This window comes from Peromyscus leucopus, chromosome 6 (genome assembly GCF_004664715.2).
Source record: "Peromyscus leucopus breed LL Stock chromosome 6, UCI_PerLeu_2.1, whole genome shotgun sequence".
NCBI classification, from domain to species: Eukaryota; Metazoa; Chordata; class Mammalia; order Rodentia; family Cricetidae; genus Peromyscus; species Peromyscus leucopus.
In genome coordinates, this window is record NC_051068.1 from 12370786 (window position 1) to 12393097 (window position 22312).

Below are 22312 nucleotides of genomic sequence, written 5' to 3' on the forward strand. Positions count from 1 at the left end.
TCTCTGTCTGTGCTCCAACTCTAGTTCTTTGCCGGCCTCACAGCTTTCTAAGACAATGAATAGATGTGGGGAGGGTGGGGGAGTGGAGGGGTTCTGCTGTTGTTTTGAGGCAGTCTTTCACAACACAGGCTGGCTTGGAACTCACTATACAGCTGAAGATGACCTTGAGAGCATTATCCCTGGGCCTCTACCTTAGGTATGCTGAATTACATTTAGTTTATGTGATACAAAGGATCCACCCACAGCTTTGTGCACACATTCACATCTAGTGTAAGTGGTACAGAAGATCAACCCATGGCTTTGTGCACACATTCACCAACTGAGCTACAACCCGGCACTAAGACAATGAATAAATTTATGGATCCCCAGAATATGGCTGCATCTCTGACCTTCAGACTCACCTTCTTGTCAGCCACACTCTGGGGTCTTAAAAGGAACATCAACTTTACTCTTGAGTCCTTCTAACAGGACATTTCATCACCACCCAAGTCCTCCACATGTCCATAAATGCCACCACCCACCCATTACTTGAGAAAACTGCCGAGGCCCTGCTGTGCTTGAATCCACACTTCCATAAACCTGGCACACCTAATCCATTGACAAGTCCTGTCGGCCTGCCTTCCAATACCTCTCCAGTCACCCCACTTCTCTCAGTTACACCAACCATATGGTAACTCAAACTACCAACACCTTGTACATGCAGCCACAGCTCGACCCGCTCTGCTCAGTCCTGTCCCTTTGTAATTCTCATAAGCCAGTGATGATTGAAGGCATAAATCAAACCAGGCAGCCTGCCTCTCTTAATCAATATTAAGCCAGTATTGGCTGGGTATGTACTCAGCAGGGAGTGCCTGCCCAGCGTGGGCAAGTCCCTAGGTTTGATTCTCCAGCACCACAAAGAACATCTACCAACGTCTCACTGACAGATCTTTTAAGGCCTGACCCCACCTACCTCCCAGGTCTATGTCCTCCCCAAATCCTCTCCCTGCTGGCCATTCTCCTATCTTACTGGTCTGCTTTCCTGAGCTGCTGGCTTCAGGGCCTTTGTCCTACTGTGGCTTCTGCCCAGGAGGTTGCTAGCTCTTTCAGACTTCTGCCAGGCTGGATCACTCTCATCGTGAAGTGTCAACTTGTAACACAACTCATGAATGGACCACAGCTGCCCCTGCCTGCCGCACATGCATACATGTGTCCATCACATTATCAAATCATCTGATTTCATTTTAACTTAATACCACTCACCACAGCCTCAAATCATAGGATTTTTTTTTTCTTTTTCCCTCCTCTGAAATGTGGAGTCCTTAAAAATCAGGGCCTCTACCGTCCTGCTTTCTTCCATGCCTAGATTACTTTCTGACATACAACAGGTAACCAATAATAAAAGAATCGGGTATTATGGCAGGAATAACTTTTAAAAAGAAGACAAAAACTAGGAAAGCATGGGGAGTTGGGGGAATCCTTATTTCTGCCTGTGCCAGGGAGGCTTCTCTGAAAAGGTGAGACCATGTCACCTCTCTGACAAGTCCCAAAGCATTTTCACTAAGATCAGGAACAAAACACTGCTCTGCCCACTCCCTCCATACCTGTTCAATACAGTACTTGAAGTCTTAGCTAAAGCAGTAAGACAACTCATGGAGAACAAGAGGGTACAAACAGGACAGGAACCTAAGGTGAGTAAAGTCAGAACCAAATGATCTGGGGACTTGAAAAGACAGAGGTCAAAGGGGATCACTTCCATGGAGCAACACTGGAGGAAAGGTCAAGCAGGGTGGATTAAGGGAGGGCTGCAAAGTGGGCAGTGGAAGAAATGGTACAGGCTGCACAGAAGAGCTCCCGGAGAGAAGGGGCCACCGCAGGGGCCGAGGAGGAAGACACAGAGTTGGGGGAAATGGAATCACTGCAACACTTTTTTAAAGACATAATGGTACATGGTCAGGGTGGCACATGCCTTTTATCCCAGCACTGAGGTAGCAGAGGCAAGTGGATCTCTGTGAGTTCAAGGCCAGCCTTGTCTACATAGTGAGGGCCTATCTCAAAAACCAACCAAACAAACAAAAGATACATGGTGTTACAAACCTGTAATTCCACTAGCTGGGAGGCTAAGGAAAGAGGTCTCACCAGTTCCAGGCCTGCCTGGGTAACAGGAGTGTCGGAACACAGTCCAAGAATGGAGTCATGGGAGGGGAATTCTGAGCGCTTGTGAGAAAACCCCAAAAAAAGAAGATGAGTCTTGTGACCTCAGTTTCTTCAAAACACAGAACTGTTCTTGGAATGTTTCTGTGTTCCTCCCAGGTGTGGTGGATGGAGTGAGTGGACTTCAGCTGCTGTTATTCATGTGCCTCTATGAAATACACGTTTTTGCCACACGCACTTTAGCCTATGACTGTACACTTCACTCCACGACCCTTCCCAACCCTCAGAGGATAAGTTGTCTGATTCTCTAAATAAAGTTGGCTATTGCATGAGATGTTTGTCCGCCTCATGTTTAGGCTCTGCTCTCCCAGGTTCAGGCTGCCAACGAGAGCAGTAAACACAGGAGTATCTCAAAACTAAGAATTGAGAAGGGGTTAGGGGCATAGCTCAGTAGTAAGAGCACAGGCCTCACAGGAACAAAGTCCTGGTCCCATCCCCATCACCACCCCTTCCCGTCAACACTATCTGGCAAGCCCCACTGTAATTAACAGCCACTGCAGATGAGAATCACCAGTAACGAAGCAAAAGTGTGACGAGAAATAACAACACATGTGGTCTTAAAATGGTCTGCATCTGATCCTTAGTCAACAGATAAACAGTGTCTTTTCCAAGGAGATCCTCGTAGGCACCACCTTAATTGAGAGATAATTAACACCATGAGAACCACTCATGACTCATGCAGCAGGAAGGACCCACGGCATCCTGTCTGTAGTACTACAGCCAGAAAACACATAACCTGAACTCAGGTAAATAAGGCAAGATCTGGAACCCTCTACAAAACACTTCTTCAAAAACTGTAAGATCATTAAAGAAGACAAAGAGAAAAAGAGGAGGTGGTGGAGGACTGAACTGTCCAAGTTAAAGAAAACGTTAAAATTACATGTCAGTTTTCCTTTGGGGTTGGACACAGAGGCAGGAGGGGCTATGCATACACAGCAGGAAAACAGAAACAGTTGAGTGCAGAGCGCACAAGGTTTCCATCAGTGTTGGCTCTTTGGTTTGCTTTGACTGAGTTTGTTGCTGCTTCTGCAAGCTAGGTAGCCCAGGCTGGCTTGGAACTCACTGTGAAGCCAAGCTGAACACGTGACCACCCCGTCTCCATCTCCCAAGTGCTAGGCTTTAGGCTTATCTACATGCCACACACCCTGCAAAGTATTTGTTTCTTAGTGTTGATAATTGTACTTTTATATAGACTATTTACTTGGGGAAACTGTATGAAGCACAAGTCTACAAGTCAAACATGACTCAAACTAAAAACAGTAATAATGTTTTCCAAAGCCATCAGAAAGTGCCATAACAGAGAACAATCATCCACTTGGGAGAATCCATGAGACCATGCCCCTTGCACCCAGGGACCATCCTGCAGCATTAAAAACAGCAGCAGGCACAAGGAGCTGTTTGAACTATCTGATACATACTGACTGGAAGGTGCTGTGTCAAAAATTGCCATCCTTAAAAGCAGAAACAGGATGTCTCTCTAATATCACATATCAGACATGTAAGACTACAAAATAAACACTAGTGTCACTCTCAAGTTCATGGCTTCATATTAATTGACATCCTATTAAAAAAGGATGCTTTGAAAAGGAATAATTAATCAAGAGAACCTCACTATTTAAAAAATAAAACCAGCCGGGCAAGATGACACACACTTTTAAGTTCAGCACTTAGGAGGCAAAGGCAGGCAGATCTCTGTGATACAAGGCCAGCCGGGTCTGTGGGAGCCCATTTTCAGGTTTCCTAGTGGCTTTACTCAGGAGGTCTGTATACAGAGGATGATTGGATCATGGGGCTGAGTGCAGGTGTCTGAGATGGTCTGCACTGGGTTGTGCTGGGGGGAGGTCTTTTGCTCCACCCCTTGGCATTGCTATAAATACCCTAGGGCAGAGACATCAGGGCCCGATAGAATAGGTTCCAGGCCCTCTCCAGACAATCCTGTATTTTCTATCTGTTTATCTCCACTCTAAATCCTTCTATCTAATATTTTCCTGCTGCTCCTACTCAAGAGCACTCTGGGGAAATGTGGGGGGGAGGGGTGGAAAACACCCTCCCCCATGGGCCTACTGAGTGAGTTCCAGGACAACCAAGGCTATATAATAAGACCCCATCTCAAAAAAACAAACAAATAAATAAAAATCAACATAGTACTTCAAATCAAGGTCACTTCTAAAATTGAAAATAAGTGAAGTAATAATTAGAAAGGAAGAGACAGGTAATGCAGGCCACCCTCATCCCTTAGTATCACTTTGATACTTAGTTTTACACTATATTACACAGAAAACTCCAGGAAAAGAGATTCACACATTTTAAAATGCTTGTATTTATGAGCAGTGTGGTAAAATGCCCAGCTGCCATGCTTCATCTGCCTGGATGGGACTCATCTCTTCCTCTGGTCTACCTATGCTCAACTTGCTACCACCTCAGTCCTTAGTCACCAACCAGGTGATGGATGTCACTGTATCACAATACCTGTGTGCCAGGAACCTCATTTCACTTAATGATGGCACCACGGTATAAGCACTACAATGCTGGCATTCATGTATGACAGAGAGAAACTGGTAAGCACTTGCTTGAAGTGAAAAGGAAAAGTTCTCAACTAGACAAGGAAGGAAAAGTAATATTCCAGGGTGGCTTGTGTCCATGCTGAGGACAGATTTATCCATGAATTATGAAGGAAGGAAAGTATTGTGGAATATTAGTTCAAGGTATGTTACAGACATTTATGCTGTGGAACATTTGTTTAATGATACAAAGATGTGTTGCATTATTTTATGTTGCATTTGTTTAACTCTTTGAAGTTGTGTTACTTGGCCTGCCTAAAACACCTGATTGGTTTAATAAAGAGCTGAATGGTCAATAGCTAGGCAGGAGAAAGGATTGGCGGGGCTGCCAGGCAGAGAGAATAAATAAGAGGAGAAATCTGGGGAAGGAAGAGAGGATCAAGGAGTCAGAAAAGAAGGGGCCAGCCACCTACCTGCCACACAGCCACCTACCTGCCACACAGCCACCTACCTGCCACACAGCCGGACATGGAATAAGAAGGAAAGAAAAGATCCACCGAGATAGAGAAAGAAAAAGCCCAGGGGTAAAAGGTAGATGGGATAAGTTGGCTAGAAACAAGCCAAGCTAAGGTCGGGCATTTATAAGTAAGAATAAGCCTCTGTGTATTTACTTGGGACTTGGGTGACAGGCTCCCCAAAGGGCCAAACAGTAAGAGTAAAAAAATAATCAACGAGAAAGTACATGCTAGAACCACTGCCACCCTCAAACTACAGAAGTCACAGTCATGTGCACACATGTGTAGTTAAACTTGTGAATGCATGTGTACGAAAACATGATACATATAGAGTAGTACCATCCACAGTGCCTGGCAACCCTGGAGGAGGGTCACACAATGGTAGCCCCAGGGATAAACAGAGATACTGCATAAAAATAGCAGTCAAAAATCCAAAATATATAAAGTATTTATCAGTACAACACTATATTTTAATAAATTGGGGGGGCACAAGAAGAAAGCCATCAGTCAAGGGATAGGGATTATAAGGTTTCCAGAAAGGGGGAGGGGGGAAGAGGATATATTTTTTAAAAAATTGAACTATCTTCAAAGCTAAGACAATGGATGAAAATAGATAGAAGGGATCTACTAGTGCTGTCCAGAACAAATTTTAAAGACCCAGACCCAGACACATCCATCAATGTGAAATTTCAGACTCAACAAATAAAAAGAAAAGCCTAAAATCTTACAGGGGTCTGAAAGAAAATGGCCCCCACAGGGAGTGGCACTATTAGGATTTGTGGCCTTGTTGGAAGAAGTGTGTCACTGTAGGGGTGGGCTTTGAGGTCTCTTTTGCTCAAGCTTCCCTCAGTGTGACTGTCAGTCAACTTCCTGTTGCCTGTAAGATGTAGCACACTCAGCTCCAACACCATGTCTGCCTGCACACTGCCATGCTCTCTGCCATGATGATAATGGACTGAACCTCTGCTGGGGGATGTCTTTCCGATTCCTGTGAATATGTGTTGCTCCCACTGGTTAATAAACAAAGCTGCATTGGCCTATGGCAGGGCAGAACGGAGCCGGGTGGGAAATCCAAGAGAGAGAGAGAAGAAAGGCAGAGTCCAGAGAGATGCTGCAAGCCACCGCCAGGAGAAGCAAGATGTGAGAGAACAGGTAATGCCACGAAGCCACGTGGCAAAACACAGAGTAATAGGAATGGGTTGAGTTAAGTTATAAGAGCTGGCTAGCAAGAAGCCTGAGCCATAGACCAAACAGTTTGTAATTAATATTAAGCCTCTGAGTGATTATTTTATAAGCTGCTGTGGTCCAGGAGGGACACAGGAAAACTTCCAGCTACAAACCTCTGAAACTGCAAGCAAGCCCCCACACCCCAGTTAAATGCTTTCCTTTAAAAGAGTTGCCGTGGTCATGGTGTCTCTGCACAGCAACAGAACAGTGACTAAGACACAGGGGAAACCAAAGGAGAGAAAATTAAAGCAGGTCACCTACAAAGGAATAAAACCTGGAGGAAGGTTTCTCTTCAATATTAGATGAGTCTAAACAATGGGAAACGGGCTTTAATTCTCAACCTAGAGCTAAGCTATGTTTCTAATATGAAACAGAATGCTGACACTTTTTGAAATATAAGAGCTGAGAAATCTTTACTTCCTGTTACTCCCTCATATTATTTAAAAGTAGGGTTTGCTGGTGTCTTAGTTAGGGTTTCTATTACTATAGTAAAACACCAAGACCAAAAGCAACTTAAAAAAGGAAGCATTTACTTCATCTTATAGCTTATAGTCCATCACTGAGGAAGTCAGCAAGAACTGAGGCAGAGGCCATGGAGGGATGCTGCTTACTGGCTTGCTCCCCAGGCCTTGCTCAGCCTGCTTGCTCACACCATTCCAGACCAGCTGCCCAGGGATGGCACTGCACCCAGTGGGCTGGGCCCTTGCACATAAATCGTTCATCAAGAAAATGCCCCCACAGCCTCGCCTACAGACAGTCATAGAGGCATTTTCTCAATCAAAGCCCTTTTCCCACGTGACTCGAGCTTGATCAAGCTAACATAAAATGAATGAACACAGTTAGGATACACAGTTACGTTTGTTCTCTCTTCCTTGGACACTGTGACTATATTATACTCTGAATAAACAAAACGGGGGTGGGGAGCAAGAAAAAAGAAAATAATATTTAGAAAATAGTTGGCCAAGGAACAGTTGGCAGGTATGGAGCAACCCAGAGGACAGAAGGGTAAAAAATGGCATAAGATAGAGATGCACATTAAAAAAGGAGCGTTCTCTGAGATAATGGGGGTGGGGGTATGTGGAGGGGGCTATAACAAACATGATATCGGAGAAAGAAGGAAAAGAAAAGCACCTGAAAACTCCAGGAAATAGGAAAGGCTACACAAGGAGTCAGGATCCAAATGTGAAAGAACCCATACAAATCACAAGAGCAAACCAGTGGGTCTCACGCAATGATTAAAACCAGGAAAAAGACTGAAGAGGCAATACAGGGAGGAGAGAGGGTGAAGGATTTCTTTAGGGCATATGATTCTTCTTCCTGCTTTCAACAAACCTAATAGAAAGTCAAGAAAAATGACACAATTTCAAGTTTATAATCCACATATGGATCCAAATAAAGAAGACATCCTTGTGAGCGATTTCAATGCTATCCACGTGAACACCTGACTGAGTCCCTGGGGTCCGACCCCAGGTGGAGACAGAAGGAAACAGCTGCACTGGACAGTGTTTCTCCACTCACAGGGAGGCCAAGGCCCAAGGTCAGTCTTCAACAGCTGGAACCAACCTGTAAACAGAGCGTGGAACACTTATTTTGATTACAGACTAGACAAAATTATAATCAATCGTCCTAGTGTAAACCATAAAACTGCGGCCAATCCAAGCTGAGAGCTAGAAAAAAGGAAAAGACACAGACGGTGTGGAAAATGTCAGCAAGCATCCCACTTTGTCATCACAGTAAGGTCCTTGTTCCACAGACATGACTTTGAGGAAAAAGATATCTTCTTAAATTGTTTGAGAGGGAAAGTGTTACCAGTACCAAATGTCACCAAGATGTTACGAGAGACTCAACCAGATTTGGCCTAAAAGTCACTGGTGACCCCTAAAGGACCAGGAAATATGGTGGAAAGTGGGGGAACAGAAAGAATTTAACAGCCAGAGAGCGGGAAGGAGAGCTATGAAATGCTGCCTTCTAAACACACACTCAGGAACTCAGAGCAGCTGCAGCTACATTCAGAAGACATACACCAGATCAGGCCAGGTAACATCCCAGCATGGATGTGGTGGGATTCATGAGTTCCCACCTGCAGCTGAGACGCTATCGGCAGTTGATAGCTTCTGGCGGGGCGGAGTCACTGTTCTGCAGATGTGTGGACTCTATGAAGTCCTCCAATTTCCAGTGGACATGCAGTTTGGGCCCCCTACCCAAACACGTCATCAGACTCAGTAGCTCATTTTTTTAAAAGGAAAAAAAAATAATAAGAGACATGAAGTTGGGAGGGGCAAGGAAGGAGGAGCTGGAGGAAGGAATGGGAGGTAAATATAATAAAAAATACATTGTGTATACAGATCTGAAAACTCAATGAATGAATAAAATAGTATGTATTAAAAATAATGAGCTGGCCATCATGGCACACGCCTCTAATCCCATCCCTTGGGAGGCAGAGGCAGGTGAATCTCTGGGAGTTAAAAGCCAGCCTGGTCTACAGAGTGAGTGCCAAGACAGCCAGAGCTACAGAGTGAGACACTGTCTTAAAAAACCAAAGTAAATAAATATTAAAAAATATAAATAATGGTGAGAAATAAAAAGAAAAAAGACATGAAGGTGGGAGAGGGATTGTTGAGAAGGGACAGAGGGGAGTTGGGGGGAAACTTGGGGTAGCTATGACCAAGATACATTGTATATGTGTGAAATTTTTGAAGAATAAATAATAATTTTTCTTAAAAAGAAAAAAATAAAGGGAAGGTTGCTGTTGGTATTTCAGTACATTCGGAAGAGACCTAGCCTATTTCATTTTTTTATAATCTGAAAGAAAAGAGATGGGGACAGCTGGCGAAATCCAGAGCACAGGATGGAGAGTCCAACTGGTCCCAAGCAAGGTCGGCTCTCTGAAGGGGGAAATGAGAAGCGGATGGACTCAGCTGGAGAGGCAGCGGGCTGCCAGGATCCAGATAATAACTGGATAAAGAGAGCTGCTGTCCCCTAACAGAGCCAAAGCAAGGACTGGAAGCCCTTGCCATCTGGTGATCCAGACAGCAGAACAAGAGAACCAGCAAGGGCTCCTCCCCAGGTAAAGGGACCAAGTTCATAGACTTCCAGTGCAATAAAAATCACATTTGTACCTAAGGATCATTTTCTAGGACCTCATCTACTGGTTGAATTATTCTTATGAGGATCCTTTAAGATACTCAGGATGTAGAACCTGTAGGTACTCTTGTAATTCAGCTGCTGTGGAAACTGAGGCAGGACAACTGTGAGTTCAAGTCCAACTGGGCAACTTGGTGAGATCTTGTCTCGAAATCAAAGGTTTAAAAGGCTGGGGGTGTAGCTCAGTAGTAAAGTACTTGCCTAGCATGTACAGGGCACTAGGTTTAATCGCCAGAGCTGCCCAAGGAAACAGATAAACTGGTGTCTAGATGTAGGATAGCATCTTTGGAGAAAGACTAGGAGATAAAGTTTCATTTATCATACAAGGTCCTAGTCACTATCACAGCAGCTGCAACAGTGAGACCACTGCATTTCTTCACTTAGTATAGCCTTCTAAAGCAACAAAATGAAATACGGTTCTGCCATATTTGTGCTGGTTGGGTTTTGTCGACTTGACACAACCTAGACATATCTGAGAAGAGGGAATCTTAATTAAACAAACTTCCTTAATTAAGATGGACTTTCAAGCAAGTCTATGGGGGCATTTTCTTGATTAACAATTGATGAGGAAGGGACCAACCCACTGGGGCGATGCCAACAGAGGGCAGTTGGTCCTGGGGTATATATAAAAGCAAACTGAGCAAGCCAAAAGGAGGACGACAATCAGCAACATTCTTCCATGTCCTCTGCATCAGTTCCTGCCTTAAGTTCCTGCTCTGACTTCCCTCAGTGACAGATGTGACCTGAGAGTTCTAAGGTGAAATATCACCCTCCAACTTCGTTTTGGTCATGGTGTTTTATCACAGCAATGGAAACCTAACTAAGACACGAACTGGCATCAAGAGTGGGGTATTGCTGTGGCAGGCCTGACTATGCTGTCCTGGGGAGGACTGTGGAAGGACTTTTATGGGAATTTAGAAGCTAATGCTGAGATGAGCGCAGAGGATGGAGGCCTGGCTTGTGAAGTTCAGAGGGAACCATCTCTATCAGAGACATTCGTTGTTGTGACTTAAGAATCTGCAGCTCTGGTCAGCTGAAACTGAAGAATTCAGCTGTGATTAACAAGAGACCAGAACCACTAATGTAAACCCTTTGTTTTGTTGGGACACTGGATGCTGGCGGCTGAAAAATCAGCTGTGATTAAGAAGAGACTGGCACCAGTGAGGTGAAAAGTCTTCGGGGAGTGTTTCCTCAGAGTCCGCACACACAAGCTGTAGTCTAGAGCAGGCCAAGGCTATACCTCACACTGGCAGCCTAACTTGGTAATGTGTAAGTTTCTCAAGTGGTATTGGTCTCGATGGCATGAAAGGGTCTTGGGGAGCAGCTGAGGCTTGGCACTGTGAGAGGTGAGGAGAGGCTACTGGTGAAGGTGAAGCCTCAGTTCCAGCAGAAGCCCCAGGATTGAAGGGCCATGAAGAGAAGCTGAGGTGTGTCACCATGTGGCAGAGTCAGTCTCTGAAGAGAGCCCAGGACAGGCGTTTGGTGAAGGTGCGGTCCATCTCCAGTGGAAACAAACACCAGCACTCCGGAGACACCAGTGCCTTGGGAGCCATAGCTGTGGAGTGGAGCCCACCTGAGCCCGTGAGACAAGCCGTATGTGCTGAGGACGGCAGAGCCCGAGACCTGCAGCTGTTCAGGCCTTTGGAGCCCAGAAGACCATGAGTCCCAGATGTCAGATGCAGAGCTTCACACAGTCGGACTTCGATCTTGCTTTGATTTTGAATGTTAACTGTGCCCTGGTTCTTTCCTCTGGGAGTACTTAACTTTTTTTTTTTTTCCTATTTTACAGGAACCCACATCTCTGAGGCCCATCTTAGAAAGTCTTTAGATATTTTAGAGGGACTTTGAACTTTAAAGAGATGTTGAATTTAAAAAAAAAAAAAAACTTGGACCTTTAAAGTATTAAAAATTTTAAAGACTGAGGGACTTTTCACATTATACTATGTTTAAATTCTGACATTAATATGAGATTGTGGGGATGAATAAGAAAGGACAGGCTATGGTTTAATAAGTGATGTTAAATGACAAGTGGTCAGTTGGGCTTGTTTTTCGTCAACCTGACACAACCTTGACTATCTGGGAAGAGGAAATCTCAACTGAGAAAATGCCTTCAGAAGATTGGCCTGTAGAGAAGTCTGTAGAGCATTTTTTTGATTCATGATTGACAGAAGGGCCCATCCCACTGAGGGAGGTACCACCCTTTGCAGATGATCCTGGGGTGTAGAAGGTATAAGAAAGCAAACCAAGCCAGCCATGAGGATGGAGCAAATAAGCAGCATTCCTCCACTGTCTCTGCTTCAGTTCTTAACTTTTCCCCTCAGTGATGGAGTGTAACCCGAGAATGGTAAGCTGAAATAAACCTTCTCCCACCCGTCTTTGGTCATGGTGTTTTATCACAGCAATAGAAACATTGAAGCAAAACATTCTAAACAACAGGAACCCATTTCAACGAATCTGAACTTACTAGCATAAAATATTCAATTCTCACACTCCTGCAAGGAAAAATAATGGCTTGTGCTTTACAGATGTTGACTAGGGAAAGGTGTTCTGGTCTAAAGCAATAATCAGGATTCCAGCCCAGATATGTAGCAATTCCTAAGTGCCTAGACCACTTAGGGAAATGCACAAACGACCCCAAACCCAAAGAGTATTCTGACCATTCCTAGTTCATTTGGGTAAGAAAAATTTGAAAACATAAAAATTAGCTGAGGGCCAGAGAGCTGGTTCAGCAGTTGAGGGTGCTTGCTCCTGCAGAGGACCCAGGTATGGTTCCCAGCCCCCACACAGTGACTCACACTCATCAGTAACTCCAGTCCCAGGGGAACCTGCATCCTCTCTGACCTCAGCAGGCACTAGGCAAACACATAGTGCACAAATATACATGCAACCAGAGCACACATACAAATAAAATAACAAAGTTAATTTGTAATTAAAAAAAATAAACTGAGATTAGAAACACTGACACCCATGCAATCCTGGACAGTTGATGTTAAACTGTGTCTAAATCTGTGGAGTACTGTAATGCAAGCAAAATCCTGCAGGCTGAGAATGAATAGAAGTAAAGGCCTTTATGGTCCAATCATACCAGGCCAAACTCTGAAAAGAGCAGAGGGAGGAGGAAAGGGAAAGTCCTGCTAGTTTAATATATACGGGAAGATCCAACCGCAGCGTGTGTACATTCCTGAATAAGTAGAAGCCAGTTGATGCAAAGTGTCTTCCTCTATTGCTCTCCACTGTATTACTGTCTGAGGTTGGATCTCTTGCTGAACCTGGAGCTCGCCCTTTTGGCTAGACTGGCTGGGCATCAAGTCCCTGGCATCCTCCATCCCCACTCTTCTGGCCCCCAAGGGCTGGCTGGAGTTACAGGTGAGAGTCACACCAACTTCTATGTGGGGGCTTGGGATCGGAACTCCGAGCTGGCACAGCACTTTTCCCACTCTGCCGTCTCCCCAGCCCACATTCTGTTTATCACTACTGGAGACCGCTGCATTTAGCATCAGAGGTCTAAAACCACTCATGTTTCTCTCAGCAACATAGCTAACATGACACTCATCAGATACCAAGCACCATCTACCTTTATGACAAACTTCAGAAAAATGCTCCATGTAACTAGTGCTTATTCACATGACTATGCAAATTACCACATAAATTTCTAATTTTCAAAGTGGACACTTAGTAAACTTTATTCATGCAATTTGCCTTTTTTTTAAAGTTGCTCATCAGATAAAGTCTGATAACCTGAGTTCGACCCCATACACACACATACATACATACATACATAAATGTAAAAATATTTTCTGTGACTCTCCTTCTCAAAGCAGCTCTTCCTCTGGGTATTTATGCTAAAGAAATCCTATTATATTTCTTCATGCCAGGCTTGCACTAAGTAATCTGAGCATGCAGATAAATTTCAATGAAACAAAAACTCATTTAGCTTCCAAAAATTTGATTTTAAATTAAGTTATAACCAAAGCCATAATTTTAAAACTGAAAAATTAGATAGCCTCATTAAAAAATAATTGACTCAGCTGAGGCTGCTTCGAAGCTAAACAACGGGGCTAAACAGCCTGGGGTATAAACCGTCTGTGATGAGCACCCAAGGCTGGAGAAGGCAGCCCTGATGGGGAGCCTCAAGATGTCAGGAGAAATGGAGATGAGGCCGAGGGAGTGTTTACAGAGCGATCGCCACTGTATCCTGAGCACTGGAATGTGATACAGTCGAACTCCAGTTAACAATGGCTGTTTACCACACTGAGCAATATGAAACTTCGATTTCAACGGCATCAGCTCACTCAAGAGGGTTAGGTAATTCAGGGAGAGAATTGTGCATTCACACAGGGCCTTTCCACTTACAAGCATGTGACCGAAATAACAGATGTATGCCCATGATATCACCCTGAAATAACAATTACAAGGCAGGTTTTTCATCTTGCAATAAAGCTTTGCATCTGCCATCTCCTTTCACTGTAAACCATTGGTTTTGCCAGTCTGTGCTCGCTGCTCCTCGGCCACTAGTGCTTAGCGGGTCCTCACCCGCTGGTGTCACCCCTGCCTCTAACAGCTGTCTTCTCACTCGCTGGTGTCACCCCTGCCTCTAACAGCTATCTTCTTTCACCACCTACTGAGACCTACTCACTGATCCATCTCTCAGTCTGACATTTTTGTTTTATGAGAACAGGGTCTCAAGTACCCCAGGCTGCTCTGGAGTTTCTGGCTACTGTGTAGCAAGAATGCCTTAAACTGTAGCTCCTTCTGTCTCCACCTCCCAAGAGCTAGACTTACAGGTGCCACCATTGCTGGCTCCAGGCTAACACTGCAATGGCTTCCTTCCATGGTGGGTCACGTTCTCCGTTCCACATGCTCACGCTCTGATTGCTTATTCACTCTCGTGCTAACTACTTCTCTCACAGAAATCCAAATCTCAGACACCAGAGAGATGGCTCCGTCAATAAAGCTTTTGATCCATGAGGAGGAGGACCTGAGTTCGGATCCCTGCCATACACATTTAGTTTCTGTTGGCTCATTTTGAGACAGGATCTTACTAAATAGCTCTGGTTAGTCTAGAACTTGCTGTGTAGACCAAGCTAGCCCTAAGGATGAAGAGAGACAGGCAGTTCCCTAGAGTGCCTAGCCAAATCAGTGAGCTCTGAGTATGGTAAGAGACCCCATCTCAGAAAATATGGTGGATAATGATTGAAGAAGACACCCAACATGGACCTCTGCCCTCCAAATACAGTCACACACATGTGCACCCACACACAGGAACATGTACAAACACATACAACATGAAAGAGGTTCTATCACCATGTAGACACAAGAGTCACAAAAGCAACACGAGGTAGAAGGATAACCCACACAAACACATTAAAACCACACATTGCCTCATTTTCCCTAAAAGGTAATAACTATGCAAAGGCAAAAAAGCAGGCGTATATCCAATAAAAATCTAGGAAGGGCTTCAGAGAGCTAAAAACCTTAACTATCCAACTCATCCTTGACTTTTGCAAGTGACTCTTTATAGAAAACAGAGTATCTCACAGAACAAAGGCGGAAATGAGCTACATTTATGTCTGTTTGAGATGGGTCATCATAACAGATGCCACCTGAACAGAAGACAGGAAAAGCAGCCCCCAGTACCTGCCATCTCTCGGGGAGCAGCACACAGGGATGAGAGACGGGGCTACAGAAGAAAATAGGAAAGAAACACAGAAGCCTTGATTACCCAAGGCTGTGCTAAGATCTGCCGCAATGAATTCTGCCCTGCTGCTGGCAGCAGACAGACCTGAACAAGGCAGAGCAACAGACCTCTGCTTCCCAAGGAAATGTTTCTAAGGCAAGATGCAGTGCTCAATTACCCATCTTTGGGATCAAAACAAAATTAAGTAAACAAAAACCTTCAAGTGGAGAAAAGTGTAGGGAGCTGATGAACTCCTGAGTGAGTATGTCTTACTGACATGAGCAAAGCTATGTCAAGGACCCAGTGCCTCAGACTCTGAGGAATGACAAGGCCTGCCTTAGATCAGAAGACCTTCCTAGTCCTCTGAATGTGAACACTAGTGTTTGCAGGGTGTGCGAAAATAATCACCACAATGATGACTGCAGTCTGAGCCTGCTCTCCTATGGAGTCCCCCTCCAGGGGTAGCTAACCTGCCTCTGCCTTGTTCCTGCTCTAACAATGAGTTTCCTGGCCACTGCATTCTCATGCATTCCCATCAGAGAATCTGCCCACTGGAGCTCAACTTTTCCAAACAGCGTCTGTCTTTTCTCCACTCTCTGTCACCTCAGTCAGGTCCAACAGTGAAGGTCGCAACAGAAAAGTACAGTTTCAGGCGAGAAGAAATACTGTATAGCTAACAGCTTTCTGCCATGTGGTCTCAGCAGGGACAAAAACTAAATCACCAGTGGTCCAGGAGATAACCTCCATTCGAAGGTTTCTGTTTTCAGGTCTCTTTTCTCCAAAAAGGAAAAACATCCAATTGTATGCAGACAAGAGTATAAAATAAAAAGAAACACTAGAGGAGGGAGCCGGCTCCCCAGGTAGAGTGTTTGCAGTTCTTGCAGAGGGCTGATGGTTGCTTCCCGGCACCCGTATCACGTGGCTCATAACACCTGCAGCTCCACCTGCAAGGAAACACCCTCCTCCTCCGGCTGCTGCAGACACCAACATGCACATGTGTAAACACACAACACACACACACACAAACACATACCTAAAACTAAAATAAAAATTTAACACAAAGCCTACATCCTCTCCTAGTTCCCCATTTATTCTTAGGCAATAACACCCTTTATAATGGCCTTTTCCACAAGCTATTCTACAGAGATAACATGATTTAAACCTTAATATTCAGTATCAGTTCACTCAGAAGACTAAAAGAAACTAAGGTGTGTTTTTGATGAAGGTAAGACTCAGTAATTGAATACCATATTATTCTCTTATAAAAAGATACCTGTATTTGCCTCAGCTATAATAGGACCCATAGAAAAAGTCTGAAGTAAAAAAGTATAAGAGTTGTGTGGCAGGTGGCCTTGATGCAAGTTGTACAAACTTGAGAATAATTTTACACTGAACTAATGTAGTACATTTCTCCTTGGAACCACGGGCAGAACCCACGGTGTGAAGCATGGTGCTCTATTCTCTACCTCTTCTGAGTTTCCCAGTCTCAACTGCTCATACCTGGATAGGTAACTTGTGGCCAGACAGTGCCCAAAATGTTCACCCCATTGACAGCTCCTCCACTCAACACCCAAAATGCACACCCCACTGACACCATCTAACCAACCAGCACCCCCACCTCCAACCAAAATGCACACCCAACTGACACCATCTGTGGTGATTGAATGAAAATGGCCCCCATAGGCCCAAAGGGAGTGGCGCTATTAAGAGGTGTGGCCTTGTTGGAGTAGGTGTGGCTCTGTTGGAAGAAGTGTGTCACTGCAGACAGGCTTTGAGGTCTCAGATGCCCAAGCCAGTCCCAGTGTGGCATTGCTCTTCCTGCTTCCTGCTAATCCAGATGTAAAACTCTCAGCTCCCTCTCCAGCACCATGTCTGCCTGCATGCTACATGCTTCCCACCATGACAATAATGGACTAAACGCTGAACTGTAAGCCACCCCCAGTTAAATGTTTTCCTTTATAAGACTTGCCATGGTCATGGTTTCTCTTCACAGCAATAGAAACCTAAGACCTCATCTAACAAAACAGCACCCAAAATGCTCACCCACTTATATGATGTAACCAACCAAAACCCAAAACACTTACCCAACTAACACCATTTAATCAAACAGCACCAGGAAAGCGCACCCCGCTGACACCATCTAACCAAACAATCAGCACCCAGAAAGCTCACCCCACTGACACCATCTAACCAAACAATCAGCACCCAGAAAGCTCACCCCACTGACACCATCTAACCAAACAATCAGCACCCAGAAAGCTCACCCCACTGACACCATCTAACCAAACAAACAGCACCCAGAAAGCGCACCCCACTGACAACATCTAACCAAACAAACAGCACCCAGAAAGCGCACCCCACTGACACCATCTAACCAAACAAACAGCACCCAGAAAGCGCACCCCACTGACAACATCTAACCAAACAATCAGCACCCAGAAAGCGCACCCCACTGACACCATCTAACCAAACAATCAGCACCCAGAAAGCTCACCCCACTGACACCATCTAACCAAACAAACAGCACCGGGAAAGCGCACCCCACTGCCAGCTGCTTTTCTTCCCTTCTCTTACCTGATAGTGTGCCTGGGCTTGCTGAGCAGAGTTCAGGGTGACATTGCAGAGTTTGCAGAAGAGGGGCTTGCACAGCTCCTCCAGGGCAGAGTCTGGCTCCCCTCCCTTAGCTAACTCCTCTTCCCCTGCCAGAGGCAAGGACGTCTCCTGCCCAAAAGGCTTCTGCGGTGGAAGCTGCAAGGTCCTTGTGGACCTGGCAGCCACTGACATAGGAGGAGAGGTTGAGGGCCGCTTAGGTGGAGGAAGCCCGGCCTGCTGCAAGAGAATCATCAGGCGGGAAAGCCACGGGCATAATCCAGTGGGTGGTGAGGGATGGAGTCTTCAAACCTAAAGCAGCCAGGGAAGAAAATGAAAAGTGAGATCTCAGCAATACGACCTGGAAAGGACACCCAAGTCTTTCTCCTCTCTAACCCCGCCTTCGTGGACATCTCTCCTTAACCTTAGCCTAGCAGACTTTCCCTGCCTGGTTATCCCCACTGACATAAGGTTATCCTCTGAGAATAGCTCAGAGATTTGCATTTATTTTGCTTGGCTCAGTTCCAAACGCCATCCCTCTGGCCACGGGCATTAGCAGCATTGCATCCACGTCCAATTAAGTTGAAAAGTCATGTGGCTGGAATTCGACATCAAAGGTCATCGGAACCCCTTCCCTCTGGAGTATTGAAACACTCTGATGATAATATGCATAACCAGAAAAACAAACAAACAAGCCCAAAAAACAAACCCACCCCGACCCGTAAGAAACTCTTCCCACCCGAAGGATGTCAAAGAGTAGAAAAAATTATCACCTCTGAGAATCTCTTTTCTTTTCTTTTAGGTATTTTTGTCTTATTTGTTTTCACCATGTGTGACTATGTGTGTGCATCATGGCACAAGCTCTTCCTCCGCCTGTACACACACGTGTACCTAAGGGGTGCGGCCAGCACCTTACCACTGAGCCACATCACCAACCGCCAGTTTTTAAAGACAGGGTCTCACATAGCCCAGGATGGTCTCACGTAGCCCAGGATGGCCTCACATAGCCCAGGATGGCCTCAAATGTGCTACGCTGAGAACTTTAACTCCTGACCTTCCTGTCCTGTCCCCACCTCCCAAGTGCCGGAATGACAGTCCTGTGCTGCCACACCCAGCCACAAGCAGAGCTTGAGGCATTTCTATAACTAGTTGAAAGGTGGGTGAAATCTAGGAAGAGAGCTGCATTCCATCTCCTCTTGAGCAGCCAACAACAGCTAAGCTCTGCAAGGTGGAGTTGACAGTCTGTGGACCTCCGATGGCACAGTGTGCTGTTTTGCTTTTGTTTTTAAGTTGAATTAGTTGTCAATATTTAAAAATCAAAAGCTTCACAGAATCTAGCAACGAAGGATAATCTGGCAACACTACACCCACGTCCTCCACTGCACACAACCTCCTGTTTGGTGCCAAAAACATCATCCTCCATACCCAGGCTAGCCTTGGGGGTGGGGAGGGTCTCAACCCTACTCAGGGCATTGCGTAAAGGCAATCTATTTTATGTATTTACTCCATACAGCCTTAGACTATACTCCTGAGGCCCTTGTAAAATCAAAGTATCTTCTCTCCATCAGGAGGTAAATTATCCAATCAAGATAAAGCATCCAGATGGAAAAATGTCCAACCAAGCAATGGACCACACTGTTCTAAGCCCTATGGTGACTTATAGGCCATTTGTATCATTCCCCTTTCTTACTAAATAAAGATATATGCAGTGATGGTTATAATTTCATTTGTCAATTTGACAGGATCTGGAATTACCTAGAAAAGGCATCTCAATGAGAGGTGACCCAGATTAAGATGGCTGTGGGCATGCCTAAAGGGATTTTCTTAATTAGGTTGAGCTGGGAGGACCCATCCTAAAAGTGGGTAGTACCACTGCATGGCTCAGGATGGCATCAAAAGGAGGGAGAACTGAACACTCACACCGCGTCCTGACTGTGGGTCCCACGAGACTGCCCCGGCAGGACAGTGTGACCAGCCGCCTCAGGCTCCTGTGCCTAGGCTACATCACTATGGTAACTATGCCTTAAACTGTAAGACAAAATAAATAAGCCCTTTCTCCCTTAAGTGGCTCCTGTCGGGGTATTTCATATTGGCAACAAAAAAGAAACCGAGGCACTCTCTGAGAGGTTTCCATACCCGATATTGGGTTTCTCCACCGACTCAATAAATCAGATCAGGCTGAATTAAAAGTCCAGGTTTAATGAGCAAAGCACCCCTCTCCCCTGGGTGATCCTGGGGGGAGGGGAGGAAAGAGGAGGAGAAACATCACATGGCAGGTCTAGGAACCCTGTCTTAAATACCCTGTGGGCTTGGTCTTGAGAATCTCTGGTGGCAGAGCTGACCCTTGGTGGGCTCTCTGAAGAGCAAAGTATGGAATGGGAGGTGTGGGGCCGAAGCAGAGATTCCCAACACTCTCTATTCTGTTTTCTTCAGAAAATACCCACTATGTGCCTGTGGTGGTATTATTGTGTTTCCCAAAATATTGTGTACCCTAACAAATTTATCTGGGGTCAGAGAACAGAACAGCCACTAGATACAAAAGCTAGAAAATGGTGGCACTCGCGCTTTTAATCCTAGCATTCCAGAGATAGAAATCCCTCTGGATGTCTGTGAGTTCAAGGCCACATTGGAAACAGCCAAGCATAGTGACACACACCTTTAATCCCAGAAAGTGAGCCTTTAATCCCAGGGAGTGGTGGTAGAAAGCAGAAAGGTATATAAGGCGTGAGGACCAGAACTAGAAGCATTTTGGCTGGTTAAGCATTTGGCTGGTTAAGCTTTCAGGCTTTGGAGCACAGTTCAGCTGAGAGCCATTCGGATATGAGGACACAGAGGCCTCCAGTCTGAGGAAACAAGACCAGCCGAGGATCCGGTAAGGTGAGGTAGATGTGGCTTGTTCTAGTTTTCTGGTCTTCCAGTTTATCCCAATACCTGGCCTCAGGTTTGATTTTTATTAATAAGAACTTTTAAGATTCATGCTACATGTCCCACTCCCTCTTCAACTTTCCCTGATTCCTCCTGCTCCCCAATCAGATGGCATCTTTTAGTTCTGACCACCACAGGAAAGACCCTTCAAGTTTTCCAGATTCTAATTATCTAAATTAGAAGCCTTATTTCAAAGTCTACACTTTCCTCCACTCTCACTATTGTCAAAACTCTTCTTGGTCAATAGGATGTGGTGTCTTCAGCTGCTGAGGTTTCTGTCTGGAATGAAGATGTGTAAGCTAGGGTGGTAACAGGTTTACTAAAATGACTCAAGGACTCTTTAAAAAGTAAAAGTCTATTTAGCACATTTAGTAAACACACAGTGAGAAAGAGCCACTGACTGGAAAGTCATATAGTTAATAGCGAGATGAATAGATGGTTAGTCGTAGAATTTAACAGTACTTTTCATTAATCGTAATAGCTAGAAAAGGATAATATTCAACTGCCCATATCTCTGGAAACACAAAGAAAAGTGATACAGATTTGGAACATTTAAACAATATGTTTCTCTGAAACAGTATTATTTCTCCCAAATAAATAAAAGGCATCCAAAAAGCAAAGATGATTATGGATACTGGGGAGGTGGGTAAGGAAACTCAAGAATAAAACCATCTTTTAAAATAGTTTAACTGCTCAGTCATAACTGACTGTGTCGTTCACTAACTTGTCACACACATTCTGTGAGGTCATCAATGCTGTTAGGTCATGGCGAAAGGACAGAGCAGGGTACCAAAATATCCGGATAAAGAAAATCAGCAAAAATACACAGGGAACTGAAGCAGCCTACAGCCAAGACATGCCTGGGCTTGTTTCTTGCACGCTTACTCCCACCTGAGGAAACCCTAGCAAGTGTGGTCCCCACTGTGACAAACAGCTTTCCAGCAGAAGCAAGGCCCTCCTCGGGGCAGAGGCACAAAAGGCCTAATTCCAGAGCAAAACATCAGCGGGGGTGGGGTGGGGGTGTTTACAGTGCAAGCTTGCCCATTACTACACTTTCATCTTCATAATGTTCAAAGAAAGGGTAGAGACTCAAAAATATTACTGCTATATTTAATAATCAACATAAGGCTGACCCCCGCTCAAAAAAAATCTATAGGCAACAATCACAACAGGTATTACATTTGGGTAATAAATAAAAACAAGGCTTCAGTGAATGCACAAACTCTGAATAGAGAGACCCATAACACTCGGATCCGTTCAAACTGCTGCATTAATTTAAGAGACTAATTTAGAAGCCGATATAAAAATACTTCTCAGATCTTAAAATCCATCCGATTGGACGCGTGCAATGGCATACAAGAAGGATGCACAAGGCTTGATATCCTAATTTGGAAGGGAGCTAAGAAGACACTAAAGAAAAATCTCAGCTCCACCATGTACCAGTTTAAGGAAAATGAATGACCACAGCACACGTTTCCATGGCTGGGCTGGGGCCTACTCCTCTCAGGCTGTAGTGCAAAGAGCCCTCCCTTTGGCAGAAA

At 44.9% G+C, this 22312-nt stretch overlaps 1 protein-coding gene across 3 annotated transcripts in view; it reads right to left on the bottom strand.

Annotated features, from left to right (window-relative positions):
- Zmat3 (zinc finger matrin-type 3) overlaps positions 1-22312 on the bottom strand; it is a 29681-nt gene that overhangs the window by 6780 nt on the left and 589 nt on the right. For all 3 annotated transcript variants that reach the window (XM_028872640.2, XM_028872642.2, XM_028872641.2), the window contains exon 2: positions 17832-18158. In XM_028872640.2, the coding sequence (XP_028728473.1) occupies positions 17832-18101 (270 nt within the window). In that variant the 5' untranslated portion in view covers positions 18102-18158. The remainder of the gene's footprint in view (positions 1-17831; positions 18159-22312) is intronic.